This window comes from Colobus angolensis, unplaced genomic scaffold (genome assembly GCF_000951035.1).
Source record: "Colobus angolensis palliatus isolate OR3802 unplaced genomic scaffold, Cang.pa_1.0 Scaffold14, whole genome shotgun sequence".
Taxonomy (NCBI): Eukaryota; Metazoa; Chordata; class Mammalia; order Primates; family Cercopithecidae; genus Colobus; species Colobus angolensis.
Genome location: NW_012114488.1, coordinates 4,868,885 through 4,882,376, shown reverse-complemented (window position 1 = coordinate 4,882,376; position 13,492 = coordinate 4,868,885). Strand labels below are relative to the sequence as shown.

Below are 13,492 nucleotides of genomic sequence, written 5' to 3'. Positions count from 1 at the left end.
TACATATGTGTGTATATATGTATATATGAAGACCAAGACTTCAATCCAGGTGCAAATACCAGGCGCTGAATGATGGCCAGCAAGGAGATAAAGTAACGGCGAGCAAGTCTTGCATGCCATATTCTATATATACAGTTCTTTTAAGTTTGTGTTTGTTTTGAGATGGAGTCTCAATCTGTCGCCCAGGCTGGAGTGCAGTGGCAGGATCTTGGCTCACTGTAACCTCAGCCTCCTCGGTTGAAGGGATCCTCCTGCCTCAGCCTCTCAAGTAGCTGGGATGACAGGTGCCCACCAGCACACCGGATAATTTTTGTAGTTTTAGTAGAGATGGGGGTTTCACCATGTTGGCCAGGCTGGTCTCAAACTCCTGGCCTCAAGTGGTCTTCCATCCTTGGCCTCCCAAAGTGCTGGGATTACAGGCATGAGCTACAATACCTGGCCAGTAATCTATGTTGTGTTGTGTTTTGTTTTGTTTTGTTTTGAGACGGAGTCTCACTCAGTCGTCCAGACTGGAGTGCAGTGGCACTTCACCTTGTTAGCCAGGATGGTCTCGATCTCCTGAGCTTGTGACCCGCCCGCCTCAGCCTCCAAAAGTGCTGGGATTACACGCGTGAGCCACCACTCCCAGCCATGAATGTTTTTAACATCATGATATATAGGAAATCGGACTGTTTATTGATACAATGGCAGGATAAATTGTATCTCCAAGAGATTTTGTGGGTCTAAGACCTAAAGATATAAGAGACACTTTACACATCAAATGGACAATTTTAAAACCTCTACAAAGAGAAGAGAGTTGATAAAACCACTTTTTTGGTGGCTGCAGGTAGGGGCGGAAGAATGAACTGTGCTCTTTTATGACTGTTCTCCCATTTCACCTTTCTGTTATTTAATGATATTTTCAAGAAGTTTTGCTTTCACAAAACTATATGAAACATTTAAAACTTAAAAAAAATAAATCATGAAGAGAACTGTTGGTAAGGTGCTTAGAGGCAACAGCTTATTTTGTGAAGATGGCATTCTTTATTATTTATACACTTCAAAACCTGAAATCAGGATTCACCTGGAGACTTGAGGGGGAGGTGAGGTGGTACTAGTATTTAGTGTCTTGGAAATTTTTACTCTCAGTAAGTTTAAAAAGCAACTAGAAAACTAGTTGAGTGACTGATCCAGGTCTACAAACTTTAATGCTTCACCAGAGAAAATGAAGTGATTGCACGTTCCTTTTCTCAGCACCTAATCTAATCACATTTCTTCACGGGCTATTTGGACAAAGTGGCTCCATCCTGTTGCCTGAGTGTTACCGCATTCTTGGCATGTGGACAGTGAAGAGGAACAATGGCCTATCTAATAGAAAGGCTGAGTCCAAAGCTGACCCCATCGCAGCGTGCCAATTTAATAGACAAGAACAAGGATGTAGAAGATGAACTAATAAAAACAAACCAGAAGATATTGACTGTAACCCAGAAGCATGGTGTTTAATTTAAAAGACAGCTCTTCAGAAAGTCCCTTCTTCTGTTGTCAAACAAGGATGGGAACTTGTCTAGACTTCTAACCATTCAATTAGAATGGAGACAAAGGACTGATACTCTTGGCTTTCAAACAAACACTAGGGCACTGGGTGGACACAGAGTGGTATTTCATGATACTTTCAGGTTGTCAGTTTTAATTGCTACTGTCTAAAAAAATAGATACACTTTCTCTTGGTACATTTAGCTACTGTCCTCTTTTACACCACAGAAAAAAGAAACAGGTCTAGGTCTAAGTCTAACTAATAGCTTTTAATTTATCATGAAACAATTCTACGGGGCTGATGTCTTTCACTTGTTAAAGCAGAGTGGCTTATTCCTGAAATTTGTTTTCTAAAGTTAATATACTACGTGGAATACGAATGAAATTGCAGAGTACAGTTGACTGATTCTGCCTGAAAGCACTAAATTTAAGAGACTTCTGTGTGTAAAGGTTTATTCTTTTTGTTGTTCTTGTCGAGTAGGCCTCAAAAGATAATTGGATTCAGTCATACCTTTGGCCAATAGTAGGGAATACAAAATAAAAATACAGTTTTCAATTGTGCATAGGTGAGCTAAAGTATAAAACTCCTATATATTCAGTGATACAGAGAGGACATGTTAAGGTCAAATAAATATCATTATATTAAGATTTAAGCAGACTTCTGCTGGACAAGACAAGTAATGTCAAGAGTGAAAAATTACAAACCTTAAGCATGTGATTGCTCTTTGTGGTGATGGGGTATTCATAGCTGGTGGTGTTCAGGTATGTGTTTACCATTTTACTTCTGTACCCCCGCACCCATGAGTATCTGAATGTATCAGGTAAATTCCTGCTGCTTTGTAGGTAGAGTGAACGTAAATATCATGAGTTACCCTAGATGTGTGAATTACTATAGTCATAACTGATTTTGTCTCAGATGTACAGACACACCCCTTGTCTAAATGAATCCATCCACTGACGTCATCCTGAAAGACAAATTCCTTTATAAGATGGCATCGCTCAAAAAATAAAAAGTTGAAAGGGATCCAATTTAATTCCTATAAATATTGCTTAAATAAAAAAGTTTGTGCCACGAATTTGAAATTCTAGAATAAACTTCACACACATCTCTCGTCACATCTAACTTTGAAGTCGTGTCAGCACAGGTATCTAATTTATATGAAGCACCCTGGAGTCAATGTCTCTTTGTACTGTTATTTGTCAAATGATTCAAGCACTACTTTAAAGTATATATGAGGTTACTAATCAATCTTAATGCTCTAAAACTGCATGCTATGCTACACACATTTTTTTCCCTCTAAGCACATGAAATTCTAAATTATATTTGCCTTTGATATTTTTATTTTTCTTTCTTTAAGGAGTATCACGGGAAAGAATGAAGCTATTGTAAATTTAATATCTGCTATTCTGGTAAAGGAGTAAAGGCCTGGCAAGAATTAGTTTGTCTATGTGCCTGTGTGTATGTTTGTGACTCTAGGGTGTGTAAGTGGTAAATGGGTTCTTGTAGGAGACAAAGAAATGTGATTGTTTAGTGAGGAGAGTTCTAATCAAACGAAATATTCTCTAATTTACCATTTATTTATTAACAATGTGCAGCCTATTGTACATCCGCATCAGGTTAAAAGTCAACATTGTTTGCTACTGGCACTCTCACAGTTTGTGGGTATTTCTTTCATTCTAAGTATTATGTTTCAACCTTTTACAATAATCTGCTGTAATTTTATTATTTTATTAAGATCATCAGAACGCATATGACACTGACATATAATTAACTAGGGGTGTCTGAGATGATTGGAAAATATAGATCAATCGAGAACATTTTACACACACATGGGATGGGGAAGCAGGAGAAGCAATAGGAGGAAGAAGGGAGAGAGACAGACCAAAGGAGAAAGAGAAAGGGAGAGAGAAGAGATAACTGCCTTAAGGCACTTAATTGAAAAGCAGAAAAACTTAGATATTTCAGGAAGCACTTTCTTGCCTATTTGGGCCAAGAAAGCACTTAGTCCAAGCAACATTTCAAGGATGGTATCCGGGCTACTAAGCAAAAACAGAAAATGAATGTGACTATCCGCCTTTACTTCACTGAAACAATTATGAGACAGGGAAAGGTAATATAAATATCAGAAGAAGTGAAAATTCCATGAGATCATAAAAGCTGCCAAGAGCTCTAGAATCTCCCTTTACTTACGACTGTAAAGTACCCAGTGAGACTATCTGAATATGGCTTAAATATATTTTTGATAAGTTCTGTAATGTCCTGAAATTTATCTCAGGCTTACGTTGGTCTCAAGAGTGATGACCAATAGGCATTACCAGGGTTCAAAGATTATTAATATTGCTGAGTTCCCCTGAAGGCATTTCTACCCTAGGGCACCTCACTTACTCACCAATAAGCAATTCAAATGTGAGTGCTCAGGGCCCTACAACCAATGTCCTTTCTGATTTGTCTGTGTTCTGTGCCAGACAGAACTCTCTCTCTCTCTTTCTTTGTCCCTGCTCTCCTAACTCAGGACTCAAAAAGGTCAATCTGTACCCTCCATACATGCATTCTTTCCTAGCCTTCCCACGAAGCCTTAAGCAAAATGGACATCAACCAGGTAAGTATTCATAGGGACCATCCTAAACACTCACCCAATGGTGGCGGCTCCATCCTCTCAGCAGAACATGCTCCCAAGGGAAAGGAAGGACAGGGGTGGGGATAAGGGTGGTGGGATTTGATTCAGACCAGCGGATACACAGTGAGGGTCCCCATTCAATAATCCCTGTTGAATTTCATCACCATTTAATAACATATCTTTTTATTTTATTGTATTGTATTTTTGAGAGAGGGTCTGTCTCTGTCACTTGTGCTAGACTGCAATGGCATGATCTTGGCTCACTGCAGCCTTGACCTTCTGAACTCAAGCTATCCTCCCACATCAGCCTCCTGAGTAGCTGGGACTATGGACACACACCTTCATGCCTGGTTCATTGTAAAAAACTGTGGTAGACACATGGTCTCACTATATTGCCCAGGCTGGACTTGAACCAAGCGATTCTCTCACCTCTGTTTCCCAAAGTGCTGGGATTATAGGCATGAGCCACTATATCCAGCCAAAATGCCTTTTAAAATTTTTAAGTTCAGGAGTACCTGTGCAGGTTTATTACAGAGGTAAACTTGTCTCATGGGGGTTTGTTGTACAGATTATTTTGTCACCCAGGTATTAAACCTAATACTCATTAGTTATTTTTCCTGATCCTCTCCCTCCTCCCATCCTCCATCCACTTATAGACTCCAAGTGTGTTGTTCCCCTCTATGTGTCCATGTGTTCTCATCATTTATAGCTTCCCCTTATAAATGGTAACATGTAGTATTTGGCTTTCTGTTCCTGCATTAGTTTAACACACCTTTCTCGAAATCAACACAGGCCCTTTTGTCTCCGACATTTGTAATATCAATATTACCATCATTAATAAATATAAAGAGCCAACACAATATCTTCATTATGGACTGAGCACATGCTCATCGCACAAATGCACACACATGCATTTAATTTGACCACTAAAGCTACTATCATTTCAGTCATTCAGATGAGGGAAAAACAGAGGCATCGAGAAATGAATATATTGAGGCAGAGGCAGGATTCAACCCAAACAGCTCAAGAACAGAGTTGATGTTCTTCAACTGCCATGCTAACTGCTCTCACCTGGTCCACAGGACTGTTTGACCCAAATTAATATGGATAGATACTCATGAGCTGTTTCCAAACTCAAGTTTGGGAAACATTAAGTCAACTCTACTTTATTATTTTCTTCTTGTTTTTTAAAAAGTAGACCTCCTTGGGTACTTTCAAGGGATTGTTAAATATGTTATCAAAATAAAATGTCTCATGGTTGTGAATCAAGTAATCCAGAAGAGATTCCGCTTAAAATTGTCATCAAATTATTCGCCACTCCTGGTCCCACTTCTACCTTTTTAAAAATTTTAATTTCAGCTGTTGGTTGACTTTAATGACCTCAATATTATAATAATGATTTTGAAATAATACGTGCATAGCATTAGTTTTTTATTTACATACTTATGAGGATAATTATGAACGCTATATAAAATGAATTTAGTTTGCTTTTATGATAACGTCCCCCTTACTTAATTCTAACGTTAAAATTTCCATTTTAGTTCCTTCACATGTCTCTTATTTTAAAATAATCTCCCAAATTATGATTTGTTAGTCCCCTTTACTCAGAATTTGCACTTATCTCTACCCCGCCCAGCCACATCATTTTCTTCCACCTACCTCCACCTGAGAGACGGCTTTATTTTTATGTCATTAAGGCTGCTAACATTTGCACTCTCTTCTACAACCACAACCAGTGCCGTCCATTTGAAGACTATTTGAAAAACGAACGCTGTGCTTATGTAAGACTCTATTTTATGCATCCATCTTATTAAGTAGCTTCTTGTGCAGTTGTGTTCTTTAAAGAAGTAAACAATTTTCCAAGACCTCCATCTACAGTACCTGTAACTTTCAGCTTTTCAGCACCAATGGTAATCTCATCTTCATCTGCAGAAAACAGCACCCTGCCATCTTCACTGGCTCTCACTTCAAATCTCTTACACTGAGCTTCCACAGCATCAGCTCCTACGGTCAGAGGAAAGGTTTAAAAATGAAACTGGTATGCAGGAAACCATTAACATGTACTTTTTGGAAAAAGACTAGAAATGCATATATTATTTATCTCTTCTGTATTTTTTGCATCTCAGTTAGTATTTTTGAACTGTCACCATTTTCAGGAGGCTAATTTGGTAACGTATTTCTGTGCTAGGCTGGTTAGACATACAGGTGACCTCTAGATGCCTGACATAGTGTGTGAGTTTAGCCAGTTAAGAGCCCTCCACATACCCACAAAGAGAGACAATGTTTGCTTTGTTCTCTGTTGCAGGCTGAAAACTTGGCGTCATACCTGGCACCTGCTGGATGTTTAATAAGTACTTGTGGACTGAATGACTCTCATGCCTTCCCTTTGCAGGGCAGACAATAGTACCCATGCTTGCTACTTCACGGGGGACTTGTTAAGCATTATTCAATTACGAATCTTTAGTTAGTCTACATGCCATAGATTCTAATACTGATATTTTCTACCCTTTGATATAACTGAATTTTAATCAATTTTATAGTACATCTTGAAATTATATATATAATTTTCTTAGTGGTCTGTAATGTATCTTCCAAACAATAATTTTCCCGATTTATTGAAAAACTGTATTAAATAAAAGTAATTACAAAACCAACTTATTGGCCAATTCTATACACTAATCTATACACAAAACTCAAAGTCAGCTTCCATATTTGGAAAACACAATTAGTTTGAGCATTAGGTTTTGGCAAGAAGATCTAACTGGGCCTTGAAGATGAATATTAACTGAGGAAGAAGAAATATGAGATAATGGACAGCGATAAGTGATCTTCCCATAATACCAATTTCTTTCTTTGGGCATAACACGTTTGGCATATGGATCTATAGTTCTCACTCCTATTAAGATAAGAAATATTACTCATCTTCTATTTATATGAAAAGCTCTTATCAGACAGAACCCAGCTGAGTCAGGGAAGTAGGAATCACACATGTTGACATGTTGTGCATAGTTCTTTTCATTTGTCTTTATATATTCACATTATTTATTAGATATATGACACCTAGGAGCTCAAAGGAGGACATCCATCTTTGTATTCAAAAATATCCTTAAATTAGGAAATGTGTCTGCTTCTAGCAGCCTAGTAGATGAATATTAAACAGCTGAATGAATACTTGACTTAAGCTTTCATCTATTTTTTAGTCCCTAACCCCACCTCAGCACTACTCCCAATGCTAGCCAATAGGCTGCAAAAAAATTACTCCTCCCCACCATCATAGCTGCTGACAAGCATTAAACAAGAGAAAAAAAAATAATTTTAAACCCTAGTAACATATAAGCTAATTTCTGCAAAAGCAATATGTATTTTTTTAATATTCTGAAATTATATACATGCTTCCAGGACCACATAAAAAATCTGAAAAGCTTCAACTAGGGATATCTAAGTAAGATTAAAACTAATGTTAAACTCTTGGGCTGTCAAGTTCAAAACAACAGATTTTTAAAAATATAACTCATGCTTTTTAAAATTTTTAAAATAAAGACCTTTCCTTATATAATTTAATGAAAATATGGAAACCATTGAAGACCTATTGCCCTTGGTCATAGTTATTGCATTTGAACTTGGAAACATTATTTCAGCAGCTTGTATTCACTTGAGTGTGATTTCTTCTAATCGTAGCCTAATATTATTTTGTGCCATGGAAGACAATGAGCCCTAGTAATCCAGCTACTGGGTGATACTCAAAAAACTGTGCCAGAGGCCAATGTGTTAATACATGTGACTTACTCTGAGGGACTCAAGCATACATTAACCCTGAACTGCCCGAAAGATATTATAGATATTTTACACATAAAACCTCAATATTTACACTACACTGCTTCCTTCAAATATACGCAGTTGCTGAGCATAATTGATTGTCAAAATATATCACTGACTTTAATGGCATAGACGTATATTAGATAACGTTACACACACATAATAGCAAAACTTTTCTTGGCATAAAACTTAATGTCATTATATGAAAGATACCTTATTAACATAAAATGCTATATTGCATGACATATAAACTATTAGAAAAATAAGTGGAGCACTGTCTGGATATGGTAAAGTGAGGTGAAATCTTAGTTCATTAAATGCCGATAAGCAAAGGCAAATAAGCAAACAAGAAAATATTTACACACATAGATGAGATGCATCTAAGCCATAAATAAGCATGCAGAGCCATCCAATTGAAAAATAGACATAAAAATTAATACTGCAGACTACACTATATTCATATTAGCATAATTAGAGAAGGCAAAATTATAGGCAATTAGCAACGCACTGATAGTAAATAAATATTCTAAATCAGAAAATAATTTTTGAATATATTGCATTTACATACATTGCTTTTCTTTCCTGCAAATGGAAAATGACATGTTCTTGGGGATGCAGTCAATTATTAGGGATATTTATGTTTAAAGTTAATACGTTAGGCTTTATGAAATGGATTTTATTATATTCTAATATGCATTGTGTTACTCATCTGTTTTTCATGTAACATCACATGTTCTCTAAGCTAGGTCAAGGCAGGGTTCAGTTGCTAAGAGGAGCAACAATGCCCCATTCAATCTTAATCCACCAATGATGATGCCAGTGTTGCCGGAAAGCAGTGAGTCTAGATGACTCCGGTTATGGAGCTCAGATTCCTTAACAAGTAGATCATGGGATATGGGATTATCTGGGTAGTGCTGTATTTTCTTAGTCATCTTAAACACCAACTTGCTAACTAAAGTACCAAGACTAAATGCTTCCTTGGGAACATCTCTGAGAAAGTTTATGCCAATAAACTCACAATCAACAAAGAGAAGTCAAGGATAGAAGAAAGAAAGAGAATTGACAAGAAAAAAAGAAAATATGGAAGCAAAATAACAGGTTCCATAAAAAGATTGAAGTATTAGATATATGTGGAAATATTTTCTCTACTTTTTTAAATGTTCTATATACATTTTTTTTTTTTTTTCCTTGAGACAGAGTCTCAATCTGTCGCCAGGATGGAGTGCCGTGGTGTGATCTGGGCTCACTGCAACCTCCACCTCCCAGGTTAAAGTGATTCTCCTGCCTCAGCCTCCTGAGTAGCTGGGATTATAAGTGCCTGCCACCACGCCTGGCTAATTTTTGTATTTTTAGTGGAGACAAGGTTTCACCAAGTTGGCCAGGATGATCTCAATCTCTTGACTGTGTGATCTGCCCACATTGGCCCCCAAAGTGCTGGGATTACAGGCATGAGCCACCGAGCCCGGCCTCTATATACATTCTTAAAATAAAAAAACTACCACCATCACCAAGGACAACTATAAAGCCAATGTCTTGTTTCCCTCGGAGTTAGCTCCATCACTTTTTTGGAACTTTCACATCTGTTGCAGTCTTAATCAACAGCTAAGTCATCTTTGGCTGACAAGGAGAGAAAATTCAGTAATTTAAATACTGGTCTTTATATTTTCTACATTACATCAGTCAAATACATGAATTGGAATTTTTTTTTCTATTATATAAAAATCTTCAAAGAGACTCAAAGACTCCTCAAAAACAAAACAAAACAAAAAAAGAGGAATCTTTCAAGATTCCTCTTGGTACTACTTAGCAGTAATTCAAAGAAAACAAAACAAAGATAAAAATGAATACAGCTGCTTGTTTCTAGTGTGTCTTCCTCAAACATGGCATGATCATCCTTTCTTTTCTATATAACTCCACAGTTTAATGTTAGATGTCTGTCAACATTTTCAAGGCCCTGAAGAAGAGCATTACTAAAAGATTCAAAATTCCACAGGGAAAACAAAAGTAAGATTCAAAATTGTAAACTAAACTCTATGTTTGGAAATCCTGATTCAGGATTGCCAAAGGCCACACCAATCAACCAACCAAAAACAAACTAAGTTTAAAACAAAATAAGCTGCTTTCATGAAATATAAATATAAATATACACTGTGATATGGTATGGTTGTGTCTCCACCCAAATTTCATATTGAGATGTAGCTCCCACAATTCCCACATATCATAGGAGGGACCCGGTGGGAGGTAATTGAATCATGGGGGCAGGTCTTCCCTTGCTGTTCTCAGGACAGTGAATAAGTTTCATGAGATCTGATGGTTTTATTTTTTATTTTTATTTTTTTTGAGACGGAGTCTTGCTCTGTTGCCCAGGCTGGAGTGCAGTGGCCGGATCTCAGCTCACTGCAAGCCCCACCTCGCGGGTTTACGCCATTCTCCTGCCTCAGCCTCCCAAGTAGCTGGGACTACAGGCGCCCGCCACCTCGCCCGGCTCGTTTTTTGTGTTTTTTAGTAGAGACAGGGTTTCACTGTGTTAGCCAGGATGGTCTCGATCACATGACCTCGTGATCCGCCCGTCTCGGCCTCCCAAAGTGCTGGGATTACAGGCTTGAGCCACCACGCCCGGCCCAGATCTGATGGTTTTATAAAGGGGAGTTTCCCTGCACAACCTCTTCTCTTCCCTCCTGCCATGTAAGATGTGACTTGCTCCTCCTTGCTTGCAACCATGATTGTGAGGCCTCCCCAGCCACATGGAACTGGGAGTCATCCACTAAACCACTTTTCCTAAATGTTAAGGGCAGCCACAGAGAAAGGTTGGGTTACACACAAAGGGAAGCCCGTCAGACTAACAGTGGATCTCTTGGCAAAAACTCTACAAGCCAGAACAGAGTAGGGGCCAATAGTCAACATTCTTAAAGAAAAGAATTTTCAACCCAGATTTCATATCCAGCCAAACTAAGTTTCATAAGTGAAGGAGAAACAAAATCCTTTACAAACAAGCAAATGCTGAGAGATTTTGTCACCACCAAGCCTGCCCTACAAGAGCTCCTGAAGGAAGCACTAAACATAGAAAGGAACAACCAGTACGAGCCACTGCAAAAACATGCCAAAATGTAAAGACCATGATGTCAGGAAGAAACTGCATCAACTAACAAGCAAAATAACCAGCTAACATCATAATGATAGGATTAAATTCATACATAACAATACTAAGCTTAAATGTAAATGGGCTAAATGCTGCAATTAAAAGACACAGACTGGCAAATTGGATAGAGTTAAGACCCATCAGTGTGCCGTATTCAGAAGACCCATCTCATGTGCAGAGACACACATAGGCTCAAAATAAAGGGATGGAGGAAGATCTACCAAGCAAATGGAAGACAAAAAGGCATGGGTTGCAATCCTAATCTCTCATAAAACAGACTTTAAACCAGCAAAGATCAAAAGAGACAAAGAAAGCCATTACATAATGGTAAAGAGATCAATTCAACAAGAAGAGCTAACTATCTTTAATATACATGCAGCCAATACAAGAGCACCCAGATTCATAAAGCAAGTCCTTAGAGACTTACAAAGAGACTTAGACTCCCACACAAAAATAATGGGAGACTTTAACACCCCACTGTCAACCTTACACAGATCAACGAGACACAGAGTTAAAAAGGATATTCAGGAATTGAACTCAACTCTGCATCAAGCGGACCTAATAGATACCTACAGAACTCTCCACCCCAAATCAACAGAATATGCATTCTTCTCAGCACCACATCGTACTTACTCCAAAACTGACCACATAGTTGGAAGTCAAGTACTCCTCAGCAAATGTAAAAGAACAGAAATTAAAACAAACTGTTTCTCAGACCACAGTGCAATCCAACTAGAACTCAGGATTAAGAAACTCGCTCAACACGGCTCAACTACATGGAAACTGAACAACCTGTTCCTGAATGACTACTGGGTACATAACGAAATGAAGGCAGAAATAAAGAGGTTCTTTGAAACCAATGAGAACAAAGACAACATAGCAGAATCTTTGGGACACATTTAAAGCAATGTGTAGAGGGAAATTTATAGCACTAAATGCCCACAAGAGAAAGTAGGAAAGATATAAAATTTACACCCTAACATCACAATGAAAAGAACTAGAGATGCAAGAGCAAACACATTCAAAAACTAGCAGAGGGCAAGAAATAACTAAGATCAGAGCCGAACTGAAGCAGATAGAGAAACAAAAAAACCCTTCAAAAAATCAATGAATGCAGGAGCTGGTTTTTTGAAAAGATCAACAAAATTGATAGACCGCTAGCAAGACTAATAAAGAAGACAAAAGAATCAAATAGACGCAATAGAAAATGATAAAGAGGATATCACCACCAACCCCACAGAAATACAAACTACCATCAGAGAATACTATAAACACCTCTATGCAAATAAACTAGAAAACCTAGAGAAATTGATAAATTCCTGGACACATAGACTCTCCCAAGACTAAAACAGGATGAAGTTGAATCCCTGAATACACCAATAACAGGCTCTGAAATTGAAGCAACAATTAATAGCCTAAAAACGAAAAACAAGTCCAAGACCAGATGGATTCACAGCCAAATTCTACCAGAGGTACAAGGAGGAGCTGGTACCATTCCTTCTGAAACTATTCCAATCAATAGAAAAAGTGGCAATCCTCCCTAACTCATTTTACGAAGGCCAACATCATGCTGATACCAAAGCCTGGCAGAGACACAACAACAAAAGAGAATTTTAGACCAATATCCCTGATGAACATCGATGCAAAAATCCTCAATAAAATACTGGCAAACCAAATCCAGCAGCACATCAAAAAGCTTATCCACCATGATCAAGTGGGCTTCATCCCTGGGATGCAAGGCTGGTTCAACATATGCAAATCAATAAACGTAATCCAGCATATAAAGAGAACCAATGACAAAAACCACATGATTATCTCAATAGATGCAGAAAAGGCCTTTGACAAAATTCAACAGCTCTTCATGTTAAAAACTCAGTAAATTCGGTATGCATGGAATGTATCTCAAAATAATAAGAGCTATTTATGACAAACCCACAGCCAGTATCATATTGAATGGGCAAAAACTGGAAGCATTCCCTTTGAAAACTGGCACAACACAGGGATGCCCTCTCTCACCACTCCTATTTAACATAGTGTTGGAAGTTCTGGCCAGGGCAATCAGGCAGGAGAAAGAAATAAAAGGTATTCAGTTTAGAAAAGAGGAAGGCAAATTGTCCCTATTTGCAGATGACATGATTGTATGTTTGGAAAATGCCATCATCTCAGCCCAAACTCTCCTTAAGTTGATAAGCAACTTCAGCAAAGTCTCAGCATACAAAATTAATGTGCAAAAATCACAAACATTCTTATACACCAATAATAGACAAACAGAGAGCCAAATCATGAGTGAACTCCCATTCTCAATTTCTTCAAAGAGAATAAAATACCTAGGAATCCAACTTACAAGGGATGTGAAGGACCTCTTCAAGGACAACTACAAACCACTGCTCAATGAAATAAAAGAGGA

At 37.9% G+C, this 13,492-nt stretch overlaps 1 protein-coding gene and 1 long non-coding RNA gene across 3 annotated transcripts in view; one reads left to right on the top strand and one right to left on the bottom strand.

The window, feature by feature from the left end:
• SGCZ (sarcoglycan, zeta) overlaps nucleotides 1-13,492 on the bottom strand; it is a 1,174,808-nt gene that overhangs the window by 61,118 nt on the left and 1,100,198 nt on the right. For both annotated transcript variants that reach the window (XM_011934897.1, XM_011934898.1), the window contains one exon: nucleotides 6,012-6,134. In XM_011934897.1, the coding sequence (XP_011790287.1) occupies nucleotides 6,012-6,134 (123 nt within the window). The remainder of the gene's footprint in view (nucleotides 1-6,011; nucleotides 6,135-13,492) is intronic.
• Nucleotides 2,868-6,784, top strand: LOC105506668. The gene is made up of 3 exons (XR_001000966.1): nucleotides 2,868-2,922; nucleotides 4,026-4,112; nucleotides 6,436-6,784. It is a non-coding gene; the product is annotated as an uncharacterized LOC105506668 (long non-coding RNA).